Here is a 24203-nt window from a genome sequence, read left to right as displayed (position 1 = left end):
TAGCATACCATTATACCATTATATTGTATAAAAAGAGCATTTTCAATGGGCTCAAAGTATCAAATGTTGAGCCTTTTCCTTACTATCAGAATTGAGTTTCTTTCTTTATTTTGATCTTTATTTATACAGAGGAATCCAGTGGGAGCACTTGGACTCTCTTTACCATCTGTGCCCTGTTCAAAATACAATACAAACAAAAAACAAACCAAACAAATAAGTATGTTGTAGTAAGTCCATATAAAACATAAAAAATAGTTGCGGGCGTGTATAGAAGTTCATTACCAGATTGCTTGAAATTGAGTAGCATTGCCACATTTTTTTTTTCCTTTTTGAATTGCTACTTGTGTTCCAATTCCTTTACCAAACATTACATTTATTCATGGTAGAAATGTTGTCTATATTCCATGTGTAGTGCGATGCAGAAAACCTTCTTACCTACAATACTGGCTTACTTTTCTATCAGAGTGCAATATAAAAGGTACAGCTCCTTCAGAAAATTGCCTTCTCTGTGGCTGCTATTACCTGGTGGACTAATAACTAGGTTTTTTGTGTCTTCTTTTTCAGTGTCCCTTGGTCTGTGAATCAGCCTCCCATGTCTGCCTCGACAGAGAGACCAACCCACTGTCAGGACCCGGTAAGCTCTCAAAAACATTATTCCATTGTATTTTGGTCCATTTGCAATAATGATTTTGGCTGATATTGTTCTTTTAGTTTTTGCAATGGCCCCTTTCATTGCATTTTGAGTTAATGTATAGACATATTCCACATAAACATTACTGTGTGACGCTGTGATCATAAAAAAGGGCGGTGACAAAATCTCAAAATACTGCTTTTAAATTAGATAGTTGAGATAGTTTCGCATTATGTTGTTTACTATTGGTTTGAAATGAAGTTTGCATTTTAAGATTTAAGGGTTGAGCTTTGAGTTTCATTACTTTTTGCAAGGTACAAGAACAAAACACCACGTGCCACCATATTGTATGCTAATGCTAATGTTAACAAATGTAAAACTCCAAATAAGGAAATATCTACAGCGCATCTACAGCACAAATATAAGAACTATCCCAGTCTTTACTTGTCAGCTGTGAGTCTGAGGTTTAATTTTACACCACTGTAAAGAAGAGTAACATTTTAAACATCATAGCGTCTCATTACATTGAGTTATGCATAACACGATTAGCATTTGTGATGGGCAAACATAATTTGTAGTGATCTTCTAGCAACTGAAACATAACTTGTAAGTGTCATTCGGTCACTGTGTTATTTCTTTAGGGGATTTTAAAAAGCCATTGAAAAGTAATTTGATAGTTTTTGCTTAATGCCTCGAAATCTAAGATAACTTCCCCGTGTTTCGTGCGCTGGTACTACTAAGCAGCTATGTCATTCTTTGAGGGTTTGCCTATTATAGGAAAAACAAAAATGGTTTGTGGATGCATAACGTTACAAATTCTATTGCCGTGACTTTGAAAATGTGGGTTCTGGCATGTTCTTCCTTCTGACAACAAAACCTGATAACAAATATTTACCATAATCCTCCGTGCAGTTACATTTCACATGTGTACAGTCTCTTTCATCCAAATCCCAATCCCCTCCATACTGCGGCTGCCATGTCGCTGTCACTTACTGTCAGCGGTGCAATTATCCTCCAAACCGCCGACCATATTTGGAGGTGCACATCTGCGTTCTGTCAGAAACTACACTGTCCCAGAGGACCCGGACAGATTTCCTAATGCAATTTTATGCTTCCACTTTTATTGCCTTTTCAAAATGAGAATGCACAGAAGCAACGAGATAGCACAGCCCACGCACCGCCACCCCATCTTCACAAGTTATTTTCTTAAGAGCTGTCGGGGGTAGGGGCAACGGAGGCGTCTGATTGGGGGACAGATTAGCGCAGCGACGGGGGGGTATGTCATAGGTTAATCCACTTGTCTGACGGAGGTGGAAGTCGGCATCTCTTTCATTCAGGTAGCCCTTGAGTCCCATTTATTTTTGTCATCCTGTGCACTCCTCCTAATACCCAGGCCAGCACTGTCTGAGAAACTCATTTAATCTCAGCGCCATTAAGGAATCTGTCCCTGGGTCATTTTGGAACACTGTCTATTACTTAATCATGGTTAATTACGAGAAGTCCATAATGGGAACAAAACAAGGCTCCAATCGTCAGTATCAGAGGCTGCTTGACTTTATTACGTTTTTATCATTTTCCGTGTAATGAGTTCACCAGACTTGAAATTTTGAATATTAGATGAAATTAAATTGGAAGGCGTCACGTTAAGTCTTTTTGAGAATGTGCCTGTCGCAGTGGCTTTATCTTAAGAGCTCACAGTCTTGGCCAAGGCAGAGAAAGATGTGGAGTTAGACTTTTACCGCAGCCTCATGTAAATTCAATGTCAATAATTCCCTTAAAATTTAGCTGGAGTTTTTCTACACATAGAAAATCTGAAACAGCTTTTTCACAATTCTTCTCTAGCTATATTTATGACCAACCATGAGTAATGTCTTAGTCTTATGCAGTATATCAAGACACAATATTACTGGAGCCTTTATCATATTCTGCAGGCTCACATAATGTCATGATAATTACTCTATTTTACCATCATGACATATATAAGACTCTTTATCGATACTAATTATTAAGTGTGTTTCACCGTGCCGAGTATTGTTACTTCAAAATAATATCGCTCAAGTAGAAGTACAGTTGTCCCTCACTATAACACGGTTCACCTTTCGCATTCTCGCTGTTACGTGGATTTTTTTGTGTGCACTTTTACATGCTTTTTTGTATTTCGTATGAGCGTGGATTGTGTTCTGCGTCCTGATTGGCTGAGGGACTGTAGACCATTGTCCATCAGTCCTCTCCGTGTCTCCTGTACAGTACAGAATGTGTTCAGACAAATTTACATAAACGTTCGATCGCAGTGTGACTCTGAAGTGCTGTATGTTTGCAAGTTTCCTCCCCGAAAAAACCCACAATGTCGATGAAACGTTCTGCACCGACAAAGGCACCGACGAAGGTTTGAAGTTTGAGAGAGTTTAGAGAGAAATGTGAGAAAAGTGTATAAAGTGTGTGGTGAGGGGTTTTACAGCTGCAAAACATATAGAATAACTGTAAAAATAAAGCTGATACTTTGCTGATTTCTATTGCGGGTTATTTTTAGAACGTAACCCCCGCGATAAATGAGCGACCAGTGTACAAAGTTGTGGTCCAAGAATTTACTCAAGTAAGATTAAAAAGAAATTGTGAAAAGTAAGTGGAACTTGTCGGAGGTGATATCTGATTTATAATTTGAAGTTATTGTAATTTGAAGGACAAAACATTAAATAACGGAAAAAAAAAATCTGATATTTTCAAAGCACAGACATAAAAATTAGACAAACTAAATAATTTCTAAAGCAGCGCTGCAAGGAACGCAAATGTTCAAATCATTTCATATTGTCTGCATCAAGTTTTGGCAATCATACACTTACTTCGAGTGGGAAAAGTAACCCAAATTTTACTTTACTGTTATGGTTATTGTTTACTGTTTGATAAAAAACATTACTCGAGTAGGAGTAAAAGTATGCTGCTAGAAAAGTGCTTTTAAAAGTACAATTTCTTTAAAAATTACTCAAATCAATTTAACTGATTAATTGTAACTGAGTTCTATCCACCTCTGCTTATTTATTATCAATTAGCAATAGCAACTCTCCCGCTTTCGACGTAAACATCATTGGCAGACCGGTCATATCCGCTGACTCACAGGTTGGCGGTGCGATTCCAGCTCCCACAGATGAATACTTCGTAGTGTCCTTGGGCAAGACACTTAACCCACCTCGCCCCCAGAGTTCTGCGTACACTGTTGTATGAATGTGTGTGTGAATGGGTGAGTGCTTCCTTGATGTAAAGTGCTTTGAAGGTGGAAAAGCTCTATATAAAATTGTAACCATTTAACCAACAATTAAAAACAAAATATCAATCCAATTTTTAAAAGTGAAAAGTACTCAAAATGGCACCTATAAACCGTAGCCTGAAACATCAATAAACACGTGTACATATTTGTGTTTTCCCATCTACCTAGTCGACCATTTTCTAACCCAACCTTTGCTCTGCATTTCGGACCACAGTTGCCGGCGGACACCGTTACGACGCATTGACAGTTTCATAGCCTCTAGCATGCTCCAACCCTCCCACGTTCGAAGGGCATCATTTAAGGTCAAATGACGTGGCACCTACAAGATTAATGGTCTGGACACCTCAGCAGATGTCTTTGAACATGGACAGCCCCGATGCGCCGTATGGGCTCGTGTGAGGAGACGCTTTTTTTTTCTTGACCAGTCGAAGCGGAAATAATAAAACATTTGACTCACTTTTGAATCGAGGCAGAAACGTTTTTAGCAGCTATGTGCATGTTTCAATGGTCACACTGTCACTTCTCACCCAGTCTCTCTCAGACCGGCTGACTGACTTAAATTCTGCACAGCCAACCAAAAAAGGAGCAGTAAACACTTTTCAGGTTTAGGCGTTTCAGATTTTTGTATTATATTTTGTCCTGTTATATCAGCATGCAGATAAGAGTTTTACACATATTATAAAGTTTTATTCAATTGCTGCTCTTAGTGGAGTTGGGCTGAATGAACCAGATGGGGTTGACTTTGAAGCAATAATTCTGATACACTTAAAAGAGGAATTTTTCATAAAGTACCACAGCTTTTTGGAAAGATTTGGTGAATGCCTGGCCTTTGATTTTTCCTTACCTGTGCACTTGTGAAGAAGAGCTGAATTAAAAGGCCTAAAAGCATTTGGAGTTTTCCAAGGCCCCGGTTCTGTCTACAATAGTAAAAATCTAAAATGTACTGTAACTGGACATGTCAAGATGTGTAAACCAACTTTCCCTTCACAGAGAGTGCTATGAAGTTTTATTTATTTATTTTCCTTTTTTTGCCTTTGTAGCTAGAGTTTGCACCTTTCTTACGCTGCTACAAAAACCTATTACTTTTTTAAATTAATAGTTTTTCAATTGGGACATTGCATTTGCCCGGGATCCAAAATACCCCCTTCTCCAATACATGATGTGAGTCTGGTCGCTGTTGAATCTCCCCGAGCTCAGAGGGGAGTGATTGACAGGTGGATTAGCCAAACGTGGACATGTGTGGCTTGTTAGTATCAAAACAAATATGGCTGTTCACAAAGAAAAAAGAACTGAAAAACATTTCACATTTCATAACAGTCTGAGATGAGAGAAATTTGGTTCAAAATGATAGATGACCAGTGAGTGCACGGGTGTTTTCGATCCTGGCTCAAGGTGCGACGCAGGGAGTGGTGACCAGACTGATGTCCCTCTGATATAAATACAAACTGGTATTCTGAATATTCTGGACATTCTGGACATTCAGGCAAACAATTAAGTACATACACTACCAGTCAAAAGTTTGGACGCACTTTACATAGATTTTTCTTCTTTTTTTCCATGGTTATTTCCATTGTAAATTGTCAATGAATAAATCAAAACTATGAATGAACACCTATATGGAATGTAGTAAACAAAATATAAAAATTCTAAATAACTAAAAAGTTGTTTAAAAAAAATTCTCAAAAATCTAAAATAGCCACTCCTTGAACCCTGGTTTGCACTTTTGTCATTTCTTGACCCTGAAAAGGAACAGCTGTGAAGTCAAAACCATTTCAAAAGACTTCATTGAAAAGCTCAGTGCGAGAAGGCCAAGGCTTTGCAGCGCTGTCCACAAACCAAAGGGTGGATACTTTTAGGCTTTTAATATAAAATATAAAATAAAATGTAGTTATTTAACTTTTTTCTTCACTACATAATTCCATATATCTTGGACCATATAATTAATGTTTTCCATTTGCATATAATATGTAGAAAGTAGGAAATTGAATGAGATTGCGTGTCCAAACTTTTGTCTGTTAGTGTAAGTGTAACTGTTGCTGTTATCTTGCTAACAGGTTAACAAATGTGTGTTAGCCTGTTAATAGAGGTAAAAAGGAAAATCGTACTCTTACATAAGCAAAACATTGAAAAAGCCCCAGAGGAAGACGAGGACCAGCTTATCTATGGCAGACACAGTTATTGATTATAGAATTTCATTTGCGCTTCATATTTCAAGGGACCTCTAAACAGTTTGGCTCTGACGTGTCCTTGAGGTGGTCGGCTGGTTGATTCTGATCTTCCTCTTTCCTGAACTGTATTTGAAAGTGATGAATTATTTCTTTAGTGCGTTCAATAAACCTCTTTCTCTTCTTTTTGTCTGTCTTGTTTTAGTGTTCAAGAACCCGGTATGTAAGGTGTACAGATTTCAGACCACAGACAGCAAGTGGATGCTCGTCCGGGAACAAATGGAGGAGTGCACTTTGTCGCTGAGCATCCCCAAACAGCTCATCAGTCTCTACATTCAGGAAGACATGGCCCGGTGAGTCAGCTGCATTGCATAAATATACTCTGTGAAAGAAGTCAATTTAACTGAAATCAACAAGTTATAGTCAAATTAATTAATCATTAATTAAAGAGGACATATTATGCAAAACTTTGAAGAGCTTCTCACCATGTTATTATTATTATCATTATTATTATTATTATTATTATTAGTAGTAGTAGTAGTAGTATCTTATAATATTCCACAGTATGGCGTAACATATTAAGAATGCATGTTTTTAATACAATCACATTAAAAAAGTTACATAGTTATTTTAGATCACTTTTGGCTCAACTAAACCGACACCTAAACCTGTTCAGACAATAGTTTGTGTGATAATTGAGGCAGAGCTTGTACCCCAATTTTTCCCATTTTTATTTTTACCTACAACCAGAACTGGCAAAGGGGCATAACCTACATATGTGTTCACTTTAAGATGGGGTATTAGGTAAAATGTATTTTTTGGAGCTTTCTACCACGTTATACTGTTGTTCCCTCATCAAAAATCAATGTCTCCTGGGCCTTATTCGAACCCTCCTTATGATTAGCTATAAGATTCTTTCCAGTGCTCAATCCACATCATCCATGCTCCAACACGATACAAAACTGTACACAACAACATCACAAACCCGATGTGATGTGCAGTAGTTTCATTAGCAGGATGTATGCTGATTGTGATGTGATAGTGCTCTGACGGGGGGGTGACTCTGCACAAAAAGCAACAATAAAAAGTAGCATGGTGATCTATTGACCCTCATTTATGAAACTTCTGTACAGTGAATTCGGTGTGTATATTTAGTGTACAACCAAAACTAAATGGACGTGAGGGCACACAAATCATACAGCAGGTCTGGAGGAGGTGTGCCACATAAACACATGTCAAACAAATGCCAGACTGCACAGGAAAACAACTTTTAACTTCATGAAATGTCCCTTAATATTTTTGATTTTAGAATCAGTTGGGCCAAAAATGCGGTTTAATTTTTGAAGCTTGGCAATCATAAGCGTGTTTGTAAGTTAACTATTGTTGAGGCTACACTTTTTAAACTTTAAAACACATCCCAAGTTATCACCATGAGCTCACTGCTTTAAATATAAAACAGCAGCACGCAACTTTGGACACAACTCGCTGCACACCGGCCCGGAGCGGAAGCACTGAGTTTGGGTAACAGCAGCAGCCAACAGTGGAAAAGACACTGAAGCACTCACCATAGCGCGCTGTCCCTCTGGTCTGGACGGGCCGGGGGGTTTTGGTCTTATGGTGCCATCTGCATGTGCGGGTTCTGGCGCAGCGCAGCACACTCCGGTCCGGATGGGTTTGTCAGGTTGCTCTGTCCTTCGTGTGCTAGTTCCAGATGAAGGGAGCAAGACCAGTGTGCAATGGATGAGAGACAAATGGTAAAAGGTAGTTGTTAACTTGAAACTACCACTTCATGAAATCACAAGGTGGAACAGAGCATTTTGAGCTTTGGAGATGTAGACTAATAATAAAGGGTTAGTCAAACATGTGTGAATGAAACAAAACACAACTTCAGGTTTGTTTTTGATGCGGTAACATTATATCATGGCTAAAAGCTCACAATAGACTAAGATATTATAATATTCTGTACTAGTTGTCTATACCAAATAGCAAATAGTTCAATGTCATCTCTGTCAACATAAAGGAACTAAGGTGAAATTATCTCTTTATAGTAGAAAGTGGGGCCATTATTCAACCCCAATAACGTGACTAAAGTCCAACATTTCTGGACCATAAGTTTGGATATAGGTCCCAGTCCTCCATATGTAATTATAACATCATCAAAGTTTCAAATGTGAATGAAACGTTTCACCATTACTAGAAACCCCAGCCCATCTTCAAGTTGAGTGCAGCTAATGTAGTGAGAGAATGAGGCCAGGTTAAGACAAGGACAGAGGCAGATGATGTTTCTACAGTGTGAGCGTGCTCCATAAGTAGATCACAGTGTACCTCCCTCCGGCTGCACCACTGTTTGTCAAGACACATCATCCCTCAACTGGCCTGTCGTCCCAGGCAACACCTCTCATATGCATTCAGACACATTCGCACACAGCAACAACAACAAAATTCATCTTTATGGCACTATACAAAAATAGCAGCATAATTTGACAGATAATGGTCCTTGCAATGTTCGCTAGTGGATAGAGGATTTTGTTCAAACCCATTTTGGAAGTTGTGTAAAATGTAAATAAGGAGAGAATGGAGAGTAAATTACTTTTTGGTCACAATGTTGAAACTATATTGAGGTAATATTTCTTCACATAATAGAAATGTATCCTCATAAAATTGGGACATGGACCATCGAGTCAGAAAAAGCCTTTTCATCACTTAAAACTGGATAACTACATGCAATAATGTTGTTACAATATAAACATTTCAGACTCAATTTTGATACTAAGGAGAAAACTCAATACTTTTTTACTGATTTAGTTTCTGTTTCCACAATAATTAACAACACTGTTATTAAAATGTAATTAAAACACCACACAAGATTTACATGCGCTCTTATAAAAACTCTTATCATTTTAAATCTATTCTGAAAGTATCTAGTTTTGATAGTAGTTTTAGTTTTTATCAATGTAATAACACAACCAAAACATGCTTCTATTTTATTTCTCTAAAAAGTTACATGCGGCAGCTTTAAGTTCCTGATGTGTACATGTACACATCTATGTGTCCATCTGCAACTGCAACTACTGTTTAGGATAAATTACCTCATGTTTTTAGCTATGTTGAATAATTTTACGGGCTTTATTTTCCACTTCCCCAACTTTTTTGACATGTGCTGCGTCCTTAACATCAATCTAAACTAATATTTTATTCACCTACCGTTTCATGTCTCTATATCCCTTCTTCTATTTGAATATACCTTCACCTTCTACCTAAATACTCCCCAACAAACTGATTATTGGGACCAAATTTAGAGAGAAATTACAGAAGATATATTAAGCGTCTTATCAGTGTGGCGCAGCCCTCGAGCACTCAGCGGGCGACGGTGACTACCCCTCTGCCATGTTTGTTTATTAACAGGCATGGGCAGCACAGTCTCTTAAGCACCTCCTTTTTTATAATCCCTTTTAAATGTCTGTCTGCGTGCTGCCTCTCTGCGTGGCCAATTCTGTCACTTGTGCATTAAATGATTCTGTTAGAGCTTGAGTTGGGAGTGCGGAGCCGGCTGGTGGGTGGCTCTTTGAGAATCAGATGGTACGTTTGCAACAGTGAAGAGCTCTTTCAAAGACCTAGTTTACACAGCCTCAGTGTACTTGCTTGGCAGTTGAAAAGTAGCTCCTTTTACATGCCAAAAACCCATGTCTGAGCTTAGACTGATGGTTGAAAAAATCTCGATGATAACTTATAAGCACAAAGTATTGAAACTTTGACCTTGATATTAATGGACAAATAATAACAGTAAATGTTTTGTAGCAGGTTTAACATTGGTCATATTACTTTGAAAAGAATAAACAGATTACTGACTACTAATTACTCCTTCTATAAGTAATCTAATTACTACTCTGTTGTTGTTTTTTTAGTAAATAAAAAGGGTAGACACACAGACCTTAGAAAAAAACGAAATCTTTCCACTTATTGAACTTTCTGTTATTTAATCTTATTTGAGATAAGCAGCAGCAGAGGCAGTTCAAACAGGCTCCCAATAATCAGATTGTATTTGTTTTGGATCACCACTGATCTGTGTCTGTCCTCAAAAATGCTCAAAAAGCTCCCTCTAAATGCTTGCCACCTCATCAGCGGACCATACTTACACACAAAATATTTTTATACTTACTGGAACAGGCTAAATATTTTCATCTTTACCTGCATACATGTTAGCATTTCTGGCAGGTGAAAAGACTGGCCCATAATTACCTTTGTCAATTAGTAAAAGTACTTAGGCTGTATGTTTTAGGATAGAAAAACAAACTTAGTGTTCAGTGAAACTTCTATATTTACATAATATGTCATGTTAGTTGTTACATTCACATTCTCAAATAATACAGCATTTTTTTCCATTTGTTTTTGTAGGTCAAGTTAATCTATCCCATTGTTGACAGTTCACATATTGTAGGAGTGCTTTTCCTTCTCAGTCTTCTCACGCAGCTTTTATTGACCTGCACACAAAGGTCTGTGTGATTAAATTGAACAGGCTGAACTATAACACACCATGAAATAAAGGTGGCCACATGACAGCTCCTCACCGCTCGTAATCCTTAGTCATCGCTCCCAGTCACTTCTAATCCCGGGACTCTGTGGACCAGGTCTTTTATATGTTTATACTCCACATGTAATAAATGCATTGTGTAATGTAGATCCTTCTGCATTTCATGGACCATATGGATCGAAAGAGACTCAAACCAAAACCAAAATAATATAAATTAATATGCAAGACATTTTCTTCAAATTACTAGAGTAAATAATATACACTATATTACTAAAAATACAATCATGTAAATTAGTTATATGCAGATGAAAGGTGCACTGTCTTGCTTTTCTGTTAAGGCCCACCTCCCGCTTGTCTCCATAGAGATTTTATTGTTTTTGGACACCACACTGAGGTACAGCCAAAGCAATCTCTCCCTTAATGTTTGAATAAACCTACTGCACCATTCATAGCCGTTGTAAATCTTGGCAAATATAATAATAGTTAGCAAGTTTTAATGCATCCCAACAGTAGCTTAACACCCTCGCCTATAGTTGGCCTTCATTTCCTGGTTATGTTCCTTCCAGACAATGGGGCTGTGATTAAGAAGTGGATAGCCTATGTCTGTGCCGCCGTGCCTCTGTGTCTTATCACCCTCATTTGGCAAGCACTGCTGCATGCCCATAATGCCTTTCATTATCTTTATTTACATAGGGATCATCAGGACTGACCTCAGCTGTGGACTTCCTGACACAAAACCCTCTGGAGATGTTACCACTCTGACACTATTAGACCCTAATAGAATCGTTGAAGAGCCTATATATTATTGTGAGTGATTGCAATGGATGAAAGGATGTAATGACCCTGTATTTCAGTTTTTAGACAAGAAAAAAATCAGAGAACATTGGCCTTTGATTGGGTTAAAAGGCCGCTGTGATGTTAAGGGGTACTTAAGGTTTAAGTGGCAATGCTGGAAACAATGCATTTGATTGAAACCAATAGGAGCAGCTTTAGTCGGATGTCACCCGCTGAGAAATGTGCAATCCTCAATACAACGCTGTCTTGATATCCTTGTCAAGATTCCATTAACATCCATAAAGCGCTGGTTTTATTCCTTGACATAGGCCACAGAGATGGCTATTTGGTGCAAGGAATTCTGTCAGCCCCGTTCTCATAAAAGCAATATCTCAAAATGGCTGTGACAGAAGCTCTTTAAGTTTGGCACAAGTTTTACTCAAAGGAGGATGACAAGTTCAAGGGCGACGTCACCTCATGAAACGCACGCTGGCAATTCCTCAAATCTTTGATAGAGTGCAATTATTTGACACTCATAAATATCGACTGAGGCAAAGGGCAATATTATTGTCACTACCCTGTTCAAACAAAAAACTCATATCTGATAGTGCTGATCAATTTTCAAGAAAAACATGATTTATTACAGTAAGTATATAAGTGTAGTTTAGCAGTAACTGTCTGTGTAATCCCTCAGGCGTCCAAATATGATCCATAGTAGAGGTCGCAACCCACGGCTCTGGAGCCGCATGCGGCTCTTTCATCCTCATACTGTGACTCTGCATAGCTTGGGAAAATAAATTATAACTATTTAATTGAAGTGTACTTTATTTGTTTTATAGTCCTAAATTGGAAGATTATTGTGATCTTCACATATAAAAATAAAATTATGTTTTATTATTTTTTGTCGCTCAAAATAAGCACCACACTCGCGGAAGCTGGCAAACCTGCCAAAATGTGGTGCATTTATCGAGAAATATGCATTTGGAGTCCGGTCGATCCACATACGTATGTGAGCAGCTATTCTCCACCTTGAATTATGTTAAAAACAAACACCGCTCACGCTTCACAGACGACAGCTTACAGTCCTGCGTAAAGATGAAAGTGACTTCGCAGCACAGAGGTTCAGGAGCAGAAGTCCCATTAACCAGGTAAAATAAATATTTATGCAGATATTTTGCAAATACTATAGTCTTTTGTACAAAGTGTAAAGGTAAAAAAAACAATATATACGGTGTTATCTTCATTTTAAATGTCAAAAAGTTTTTGCAGCTCCCAGTGTTTTCTTTTCCGTGGAAACCGAGTCCAAATGGTTCTTTGGGTGTTAAAGGTTGCCGACCCCTGATCCATAGTAAAAGAAAATTCAAATCTGTCAAAAATTAGTTGGAGTGAAGACGTTTCCCTGCTCATCCCCACTTCTTCAGTTCTGGTCCGATTGCTGGTGAACACTGCCTTATATGTATCTGAAGGGAGGAACTAAATACACTCAAACTAACACACTGAGTCACATTAAGCATAATCATTTAGGCTCTTAATGGGTGCTCTCACACCTATTAGCATACCGGCTAGCCCTATTGTTTTCCTTGTTTGGATATAGGTCTGAGGATGGAGTTATAAATAGGAGATAAATGATGTATAAGCCCCCTATTCCTGTTCCCAAGATGGATTGTCTTTCCTCACAAAAATCGCTTCTTTAACTTCCCTTTCAAACCATTTCATTTCTCTGGCTGAGATCTGAACTTCACTATCTTCAAAGGAATGGTTAGTGGCTTTGAGATGGAGATGTACTGCAGACTGGGGTCCAGAGGAGCTCTCAGGACGGTGTTGGTACATCCTCTTAGGGAGTGGCTGTTTTGTTTCTGCAATGTAATGTTCACTGCACTCTTCACTACACTGAATGGAGTAGACCACATTTGTTTTTGGCTCGGGGTTTTGTCCTCGAGGTTTTGTCCTTTGCGTAAATTGGTTTCTGTCTCTGAGTGTCTGTAGGTTGACAGATTAGAATTTTTCTTTTACTATTTACCATTAACTCTTACTCTTGCAAGGGAAACAATGTGCAGCCGTCTAGATTCTTTCCTCACTGCCCTAATGCATTGCTAGCATCAGCTTATAAATACTTTTAAAACTTTACAAGCTAACAGCGAATCAGCACTACTTCCTGGTTTGCGGAGGATAAAAATGCTTTATAATTAGATGCATGATAAAATGTTCCTCAGACAAAAAACATACACCGTAACGTCACCCATTAAGTCTACAAAGGTGCTGTGACACATAGTTAGTGTGCAGAACTGATTGCAGTAATTAAACACATATTCATTTAGGTGTTTTACATTGGCACAATAACAGATTTATAATGTACTGAAGCCTGACTGTGTGTAAACCATATGCGTATCTGTCAGAGCCACCTGCAGAGAACCGTGGGGCGCTTTGCTTCCAGCTGCAGCCTTGTTCAGAACTACAAAACTGTTTTCTATGATCTCTTATTTATTCAATTTATTCAGTTTAGTGAATCTTTTACAAAGTGTGAATCTCTTCTAAAATGACTCTGTTTCAAAGTCAGTCCAGGAACATGGCAAATCCATTTTGAGTCAGTATTGAAAGAGGTAATAAGAGTCAGGACCAAGTTTGTCAGAATTGTTTTTATTGTATGAAAGGTTGTTTGTTTTTAGCTATGCTTCTTTTTGCCTTATCAAAAGGGTTAAATCCCCACTATTGCCACCAGAGGGCATCAGACATCTAACTTAGGCATTCATTTTACTCCATACATGCTTTTTACATAATATAACATGTTTTTTTAAAAAGCCAAATCGCAACAGACGGTGTATACCAGCTTTATTACTGAGAAGGACATGTGTCAGTGGTGAGAAAGCAAGGCAAGTTTATTTGTACAGCACAATTCAAATACAAAGTAATTCAAAGTGCTTTACAGAAATAAGAAATATATTAAAATCATAATACAACTAATCAAAACATAAATAATCAGCATAAAATTAACATTAAAAGAGAAGAGTGCAGAATAAAAACCTTTCAGTCGTATGCAGAGCTGCTTTAAAGTCTATTATCTGAGCCACAGGAGCCAGTGCAGAGACCTGAGCACAGGACACATGTGTGAAGTACTTCCTGGTTGTAGTCAGGACCCGAGCAGCAGTGTTTTAACGCTCGTTTAGAGAGGCCAGTGAGCAGGCCGTTACAGTAGTCTAACCTACTGGAGATAAATGCTTGGGTAAGTCTCTCCAAGTCTGATTTTGACAGTAAACCTTTGATTTTTGCAATTTTAGATGGTAAAATGTTGCAGATGTTATTGATTTGATGTGGCTGTTAAAGTTCAAGTCCATTATTACCCCTAGATTTCTAGCCTGATTTGAAGGTTTTAGAGAGAGAGACTGGAGGTGACTGCTGACACTTGCTCTGTTTCTGTGGGCCAAAGACTCTTACTTGAGTCTTGTCTGAGTTTATCTGGAGAAAGTTGTTTGCATCCACACACTGATCTGTTTGATGCAGTGGCAGAGTGAATCCACTGGTCCATATTCACCTGCTGTCAGTGAGACATAGATCTGTAATGAAATTTTCTTCTGTAAAAGGTCAAAACACATGTAAAATGCCAAAGAGCTGCTACAGTTTAATAACAAATATATAAGTCTACAGCTCTGCAAAATATTAGCAAAACAGTAGCTCAACAGACAAAAATTCGGCAATAACAAGCAAATAAACACATTTTGTCTATTGTGCTGCCCATAGGTCTTCCTCAGTGCCACTCAATCAGAATGTCAAGGACATGTTGTGTTCTCCATGTAGACACATTAGCAAACACTGTCAAAAACATTTTAAGATGGGCTGAAAACTCAAGAAAAATACTAAATTGATTTAAATAACTTATTTCCAGGAGCCTGTGATCAATACATCCATTCATGGTCCTTTTAGGAGTTTGATTTTCAACAAAAAGGTGACAGTAATTAACTGAAAACCTGTTGGCTAATGGTAGCTAGCTTGTCATTGTAATTTCATGTATTCGAGACTAGTTTACCAGCAAATATCATCATCTCACTTGTTGTAGTTCCAGCTAAATCAGTTCTTTATGGTTAGTTTGTGTTAAAATAAAGGTCAGATTAAAGTCTTTACAGAGCTTCAGACAGAGCAGTGCCCATAGTTATCACACCCCGGGGAATGTTGATGACATAAGCTGCACAGTATCAATACCCAGTGTAAGCCTGCAGAGTGCGCTAGAAGAACACATGGAAGAATTTAGTTTATGTTTAAATTTATAATACACGCCATCTGTTTGCGCGCGGTAGTATTTGCTGATTAGGCTTATCTCTAGACACTCGTTCGGATGCTCTATGAAGTTATTTGCCCACCAGCTGTGGAGACATCTTTCTGTGCAAGACGTCATCTGGGAGTCATTAATAATGGGCTGGGTACGTTTATGCTTCTGTGGATATTTGTGCCAGATATTCCCTTGTGGTATTTGGCCGGGCAACACTCCACTTAAATTAGAAAACAAAAGATTCTGGAGACTGTACGTCTGCTCCTCTGTATATCTGAGCTGCAAGAGACTAACCAGTAAGAAAATCTATGAATATTAAAGGGCTTATACTGTACAAATTTGATTCTTGTGATCTTTAAGACATGTTACAATGCAGTTACCTCATGAAAAACATACCTGGAGTTGTGTTCCGTTTGATTCACATAAGTTTAAAAACACAGTGAAGTACTTCCTGTATTACCATATGACATCATAATGCATTATGTAACTTTTCTGTCTGGAGTGTCTGTCGCGTGCATGGTACTTTTGAGCACAAAAACACCTGTATTTAAGATTAAGATTGACGCATTTAGTGTTGAACATTAAAGGCAAAGCAATCATATCTCCATGGGGATGGCACATGGCAGATTCTCCACCAGAAAATGTGTGTGGTTCAATTTTAATTAACATTTATCAAACACCAATAACAGATGCCATTAACAGGATAAGTGGGTAATCCAGCAGTGTGTCTGGTTAGACAAGTATATTAGAAAATATGTAAATCAGTTGTGATTCAAATTGTAGCTGATGAGGTTGGATGCATTTTTAGTCTGTATAGGCTGAAATTGTGAACATAAGGCTAAATGTTTCAGGTGTCTCAAGTTGTGTCACAACACTACATGATTATTATTACTATTTAGCTCTTGTTTTGCATTAACTGAAATAAAGTAAGGTGAAGATAGAGCTTCTTTTTCGCCTTTGAAATCATCAAATAAAAACTTGAGCACTGTGTTAAAATGTGTGTTTAGTTTAGCCCTTCCGTCGTCTCCATTGTTCTCTGGAGTTCTTTCTGCAAAGGCCTACAGTCAGTAAGCCTTTGGAGTTGTTCTTGTTTCTTACTTCAAAGTGCTCTAAATATAACTTTACCTGGAGGAACCGGAAGGCAGCAGAGGCTATCACCCCATGGGGCTTTGTTGTTTTGTTTTTGTTCAAACTAACTACTACATTATGCATTCTGGCAATTATGTCTGCTCTTCACAATGCGTCCAAGCAATAAGCATTTGTAAATACAGCACTTTCATTTGAAGCCCCACTCTATACAATATGCATGAAGTATAATTACCCATGATTGGGCTTGTTATCATAAAGCAATGCATTTGAACTATATATTTGCAATATGTTGAATGCCATATTGTACTACTCCAACCTCTAATGGCGGTAATATCACTGCAATTTTAGCTCTCAATGGGTGTTGGTGTGCAGCTTCCTGAATGATTGGCCCTGCTGCCTTTTACACAACAGAAATAATGGACAAAAGAAGAGGTTTTGTGTTTTGAGGACAAGCTTTAATGGTAGTCTGCTTTTAGTCAGGAACAGACATGCTGTATAACAACTCCCGCTCACCTGATGTACTTGCATAATGACACCATAGTTACTACGGGTGCCTGTGTGCAATAACATTAATACATCACAGTTGGGTTCACGTAAACTCAAACAGAGACTAGAAAAAATAAAACATTATAAAAGCTTATTCCATGTTGCTTGCCTGGGATCCAGAATACACACTTCTTCAATACTTTATCTGCTCATCAGTTCATATGGGCTTGATTGACAGGTGGATTATCAATCAGGGGCACACGTGGTCCATTCATATCAAAACAAATACAGTTGCTCACGAGGAAAAAAGAAAGAAAAAAAATATTACAGGGGACTGCAAAACGTATTGAGTCTGCAGAATCACTGAGCGAAACACTGATCTGAGGTGAGAGAATTTGAGTATTTTGTTTATGAAGGAGATCACTGGTCCTCTATGATTCACACACAGAGATATCATTCTGGATGTTGCAACAGTAACTGGATTTCTTTTTGTTTAACAACAAGGCACTGGATACAACAAAAAAGAATTTTAGCTTAAATTACATATTTTTGAAGCAAGTAAGTGAATGCTATAGTGTGGAACATTTGAGGCAAAGGAATAACATCTCCACTGAAACAAGCATGTGCCAGACACCAAATCACCTTTAAAAAAGTACACACTATAAACAGAATTATGCTGTAAATTGGAACTAACCATAATTTATTACATATAACAAATCCATTACATCTTACATGAGACAATCAGTCCTATATTTTGCAGCCCCTTTGACCATGATGACTCACACTTGGCCAACATCTGACCTCATTCCAAATATAGCTCTCTGCAAACTCAACATAGCATCACATATTAAACTTGGCACGCTTCCTGATGTCATATTGCATTAGGCCACAGTTTTATTTCTCCTCAAAGGTCATCACACATTCCTCCTATGCCATTATGGAAAGGAAGAAGGACTGAATTCTTAAGACTTGGGTCTCTGCCACTGCCGATATCGCCACCAGTCAAAGCATATGGCTGGTCACTACAAGCAGTGACGCAAGAATGAGAGTTGCATGGGAATAATAAATGATACGGCCAAATGGATAAGTGGGCAGCAGTTCTTGGCCCAGAGGATCACAAATATTTTTATCTGACAGCGCACAGGCCACTTCGGAAGGCCTTTGTGTCTCTGCTATGGGGTGATATTTATACTCCGTAATCTGAAAAGTGGTGATAATTTCAACCAAGTATGAGTGGCTGCAAGTTGTGAGCCAAAATAAGTGTCCGAAAACAGACACGAGCCAAAACTGGGGTTCTAAAACAGTTGGGGAAGTGGGTTAGGGTTTTTTCTTTGGGAATTGAGTACAAGGCAGTTTTCTTGTGTTAGTTTGTATTGATACTTTGCAGCTGATGTCATCAACATTCCCTGGAGTGTGATACTAACTGTATCTGTTACTCTAGCTCTGTTACTCAAGTCTGTGTAATCCCTCAGTCGTCCAGGTCTGATCCAGAGCAAAAGACGAAGTTTAAATCTGTCAACTGGGCAAATCGTTGTAGGAGTGAAGACGTTTCGCTTAGTTAGACGTTAACCCGAGCTTTAGGTTTTTTCAGTTAGTCTCATCTTTTTTGTTAGTCATCAAACACCTAAACAAGATGATCAACACTTCATCACAGGCTCCGTAAAATGTGTTGTTTAAATCCATTTTAAATTTTTTCTTGAGTTTTCAGACAGTCTAAAAGCTTTTGTACACCCTTTGCTAATGTGTGCATTGTGTCTTCATGGTAACTGCTGAACATTCCACCCTAGAGATACATGTAGAACACCTCCAGTATGATGTCACTGCAAAATATCAATTGTAATTTGGTAAAGTTTGAAATCTCACAACCGCATAGGTGTATTTAACTCTGAAAGGAGTATAATGCCATGTGTGCAAGAGTCTTGTAGTTGTATTATTTCATTTATATTATTTCCTATAGCTGTAGTTTGCCTGATGAGTCAGACTGAGGCCAGACCATTACCCTTAAGACATTATAATTGACACAAAGTCACTGTGTTTCTCCTAGTCCTGTAAAGTATTTTCAAAGCATTTGGTCTTGACAGACAGCTATAGTGTTTTTCTTGAATTTGTAGGTTTGAGGTTTGTCCACGTCAGGTCTGTATTTTTCTTGGTTTATGTATAATTAATTTCCCAAGTTCAAGGTTAATCCAATGCAGAGTTAATCCAGATTTAGATGTATTTAATCATGCTTTAACACTGTTCCCTCATCAAAGACCTACATATAGTTGTATTTTGCTTCATTTATGCTTATGTAATCGTTTTTACAGGGTTGTCTTCTCTGAGCTTTCAGAAATCACTCTGCTTCATCTTTGAAGTTCTCATGCACCGTTTTTTAAATCCATAAATCATTGCCAAACTTGTTCTGAGCATTTCTGCCGCTTTGCATTTGTTACAACTGTATGATTGTATTTGCATGCTGGTCACGTTGCTAAATGGCTAGGGTTTTTTTTGTTTTTTTTTCCAATGGTTTATTTCCGACTGCTGCCAATAGATGACGCTGTAATCCCAATTCCAACCAGAGGGAGCACAGCTGATTCAAAATAATTTGTGTTTTTATACATAGGAATTGCTTAAGTTTTAAAGCATGAAATACTAAAGCAAAAGTACTCAAGAGCATAGTACAAGTAATGCATAATATGTCCACTTTAAATCCTTATCTCCTCAAGTGGTGTTCAGACTTCAATTACTAGTCTCAAAATCTGAATAGGGTTTTTCACTTATAGCATAAGATGATAAATCATATTGAGTCATACAAAAGTGAGCTCAGTATTGATTCAGCAGTATATAGGGCACGCTCTGTCAGAACAATGGGACATGTACTGTATGTCAGATTGCACAGGTAAAAGTGTGATTTATGAGCATCCATGTTTGTTTGTTGTGATGCAGGGTACAGGATCTGAAGGAGCTGGGGGAACTCTCTCCTCACTGGGACAACCTGAGGAAAGAAGTGATGAACCGCTACGGAGGCATCATCAGCTCATATCAGGAGACGCTCACAGAGATGGACAAGATTACGGGTAATAATAATAATAATACAATATAATATAATTAAAGCCATACTCTGGGATAAAAGGCCCTTGCCACGCCTTGAGACTGCAGGGTGCATGCCACTGCGAAGGTCCTGGCTCTCATTCCCTTCTACACCACACCTCCCCCCAAAAGCATCTTATTTACACACGTGGACAGAATTGTTGGTACCCTTTGATTAATGAAAGAAAAACTCACAAGAAATAACTTGAATCTGACAAAAGTAATAATAAATAAAAATTCTCTGAAATTTAACCAGTGAAAGTTAGACATTGCTTTTCAACCATGCTTCAACAGAATTATTAAAAAAAATAAACTCATGAAACAGGCCTGGACAAAAATGATGGTACCCCTAGAAAAGACTGAAAATAATGTGACCAAAGGGACATGTTAATCCAAGGTGTGTCCACTAATTATCATCACAGGTGTCTACAATCTTGTATCAGTCAGTGGGCCTATATACAGGGCTACAGGTCGTCACTGTGCTGTTTGGTGACATGGTGTGTCCCACACTCAACATGGACCAGAGGAAGGAAAGAGTTGTCTCAGGAGATTAGAATAAAAATTATAGACAAGTATGTTAAAGGTAAAGACTGTAAGACCATCTCCAAGCAGCTGGATGTTCTTCTGACTACAGTTGCACATATTATTCTGAAATTTAAAATCCATGGGACTGTAGCCAACCTCCCTGGACGTGGCCAGAGGAGGAAAATTGATGACAAATCACAGAGATGGATAATACGAATGGTCAGAAAAGAGCCCAGAAAAACTTCTAAAGAGATTAAGGTGAACTTCAAGCTCAAGGCACATCAGTGTCAGATCGCACCATCTGTCGTTGTTTGAGCTCTGTTATGTTCTGCGGCTTTGCTGCATCTGGCACAGGGTCTTGAATCTGTGCAGGGTACAATGAAATCTCAAGACTATCAAGGGATTCTACAGAGAAATGTGCTGCCAGTGTCAGAAAGCTTGGTCTCAGTCGCAAGTCATGGGTCTTGCAACAGGACAATGACCCAAAAGGCTAAGAGGAAAATATTGGACTATTCCAAAGTGTCCTTCTATGAGCCCTGACCTAAATCCTATTGAGCATCTTTGGAAGGAGCTGAAACATGCCGTCTGGAAAAGGCACCTTCAAACCTGAGACAACTGGAGCAGTTTGCACATAAGGAGTGGGCCAAAATACCTGCTGAGAGGTGCAGTTACATCGTTTCATTGCAGTGATTAAAGATAAAGTTAAAGTCACCATCATTTTTGTCCAGGCCTGTTTCATGAGTTTATTTTTTATTTTTTAATAATTCTGTTGAAGCATGGTTGAAAAGCAATGTCTGACTTTCATTGGTTACATTTCATAGAATTTTTATTTATTATTACTTTTGTCAGTTATTTCTATGACCATTGTGAGTTTTTCTTTCATTAACCAAGGGGTACCAACAATTTTGTCCCCGTGTGTATGAGACTACTACATTCAATTCAATGAGACCATTTCATTCACATATTTTGCCTTTACATAAAGATGGGACAATTAAAAATGTAAATAATATCTAAATTACCAATATCTAAATTATATTGTCTTGCAAATGTTTTAGAAAAGTTAATTGCAAATCGTGTAACAATTTATAAATGCTCCATTTTTAAATCTTATCAATGGGGTTTCAGAAAAGGTCATAGTACTGTCACTGCAACTACAAAAGTTTTAAATGACATTTTCACAGCCCTTGATGATAAACAAGATTGTGTAGCTCTGTTTATTGATTTAACTAAAGCTTTTGATTCAGTGGATCATAAAATCCTCTTGAAGCGCCTGAAGCAGATTGGATTTGACACTGCCACATGTGATTGGTTCCAAAATTATCTCTCAGACTGAACCCAGGAAGTAGTAGCCAAGGAGTTTAAACCAAATATTTTAACTTTAAGCAAAGGAGTGCCTCAAGGCTCAATTGCAATTTAAGAAAAAGCCTCATACATTTATCTGCAGATGATGCTGTTTTGTCTCCAAGTGCTCCCTCTGCTGATCAGGCAATTATAAAACTGCAACAAGATTTTAATGAAATCCAAAATTCACTCAAAAATCTTAAATTACAATTGCATTCAAATAAAACTAAGCATATGATTTTTTTTTTTCTGAAAACATGTAAGTGATGTGCAAGCTAGAAATCTTTATACACTAAATGGTGCATTGATTGAAAGAGTCACTACCAATAAATGTCTTTGGTTTTGGCTTGGTGAAAAATCTAAATTATAATTTTATTATAGAAACAAACCTTGTATCCCATTGAATTACAGAAAGTAATTTATTAAAGCAACTTTTCTGTACTAGATTATGGAGGTATAATAAACACGCAGACTTTAGCCTCTACTTTGAAACCTTTAGACAAATGCTTTCACTCATTTCATAACAGGTGATGAATTTAAAACCCATCACTGTCCACGCTATGAAAAAGTAGGTTGGCCATTGCTATCTGTTAGAAAAGAACAACACTGCATAAAATGTATTTATATGGACTACGACGAGACTGCCTGAATATCTCACTTCACTTGTTTGTTAAACCTTGATACAAGAACTTTCAATACAAGATCTCATGATTGTCTACGTCTAAAAACTAGCTGCAGTAGAACTGATGCAGTTTAATAATCTGGTGATAAACATTTATAATCACACCTGTTTTTAATGTTTTAAATGGACCTATGTAGTTATTTGTTCTGTATTTTAACAGGTACTCTTGTACTCGTATTGGGCTCTCCCTGTATAAATAAAGATAAATTAAATTTGTGTAGCACTTTTCAAAAAAATAGTTACAAAATGGTTGACAACATGTGAATATCTCAAACAACAACAAAACAATACAAGCGAGTTATGGGCACCCATTTTGCATATTTTAGCTTTAGATGTTTAAATAAAATGTCTTTAGTCACAATACTAAACTTTAAAACTTGATTTCAATACTAAGGAATTGCCTCAGTTTTCAATACTGATTTTGATACCACACTGTTTGTTTAAAAAATAGAATGGGATTTTCAGCAGTAAATAACAGTACATTCTATGTGGCCTTATATCTGTGTAATCCTGCTGTCATACAGGTAGGATCCACAGTGGTCCATGGGCGTGTACTAGTCTATATGTCTTATACTTGTTCTGATGCAGCTCAAGATTATTCTAATCTATTCAGGAAAGATTCATTTCTGTCTTGTGAATGTTACTTTTAGTACAGATTAGTATCTAATTTTCTACACTTTTGACAGCGTGTAGCTGAGTATCACTCTAGAGCAGTTGCAAGTGCAGTACTACAATGATGAAGTTATGTGAAAGTCAAAGTGTCTTGTCCCAATGTGCCCAATCACAACCACCTCACGTTCAATTGGTTAAGTCCTGAAAGACCCCAGTGCTTGCAATTGCAGGATGGATTCTCTGCAATTTGTGTCAATGGGAAGCTTAGTGAAAGGTTGTTTCATTTATCTGCATCTTCTGTCAAAGCGTCTCCATAGCAACAGACTTTTCATCCGCACCAATGGTTAAGAATGCATTTGTGGCTGGGAAAAGTTTTTCCTTCAAAATAAATTGCTACCCATTCTGTTACATGTTTTGTATATACTTTAAAAGAAAAAATACACATAATTCAATACTCAATATGTCATAACAAATGTAAAGAAATGCATGATCAAATTAAGCATTAATTATGCATATACGGAATAAATCAATTTTATGTGGGCCTATATACATTTGAAACCAGAAGTTTACATACATTATTAAAAAAGACACATACGCCTTTTTTTAAATTACTGTCTGACTTGAAATTAGACTAAACTTTTACTATTTTACGTCATTTAGGATTACAAAAAATATTTCTATTTGCTAAATGCCAGAATATTGAGAGAAGGATTTTTTTAGACAATTTTTCTTTACTTTCTTCAAAGTCAGAAGTTTACATACAGTAAGATTACTA

At 37.6% G+C, this 24203-nt stretch overlaps 1 protein-coding gene across 5 annotated transcripts in view; it reads left to right on the top strand.

The window, feature by feature from the left end:
* Nucleotides 1–24203, top strand: part of inpp4b (inositol polyphosphate-4-phosphatase type II B) — a 244664-nt gene that overhangs the window by 136500 nt on the left and 83961 nt on the right. For all 5 annotated transcript variants that reach the window (XM_055221563.1, XM_033968695.2, XM_055221551.1 and 2 more), the window contains 3 exons: nt 565–634; nt 6264–6411; nt 20125–20255. In XM_055221563.1, the coding sequence (XP_055077538.1) occupies nt 565–634; nt 6264–6411; nt 20125–20255 (349 nt within the window). The remainder of the gene's footprint in view (nt 1–564; nt 635–6263; nt 6412–20124; nt 20256–24203) is intronic.

This window comes from Periophthalmus magnuspinnatus, chromosome 1, assembly GCF_009829125.3.
Source record: "Periophthalmus magnuspinnatus isolate fPerMag1 chromosome 1, fPerMag1.2.pri, whole genome shotgun sequence".
Taxonomy (NCBI): Eukaryota; Metazoa; Chordata; class Actinopteri; order Gobiiformes; family Gobiidae; genus Periophthalmus; species Periophthalmus magnuspinnatus.
Note: the sequence above shows the minus strand (reverse complement) of the source record. Positions and strands in the feature narration are given on the sequence as shown.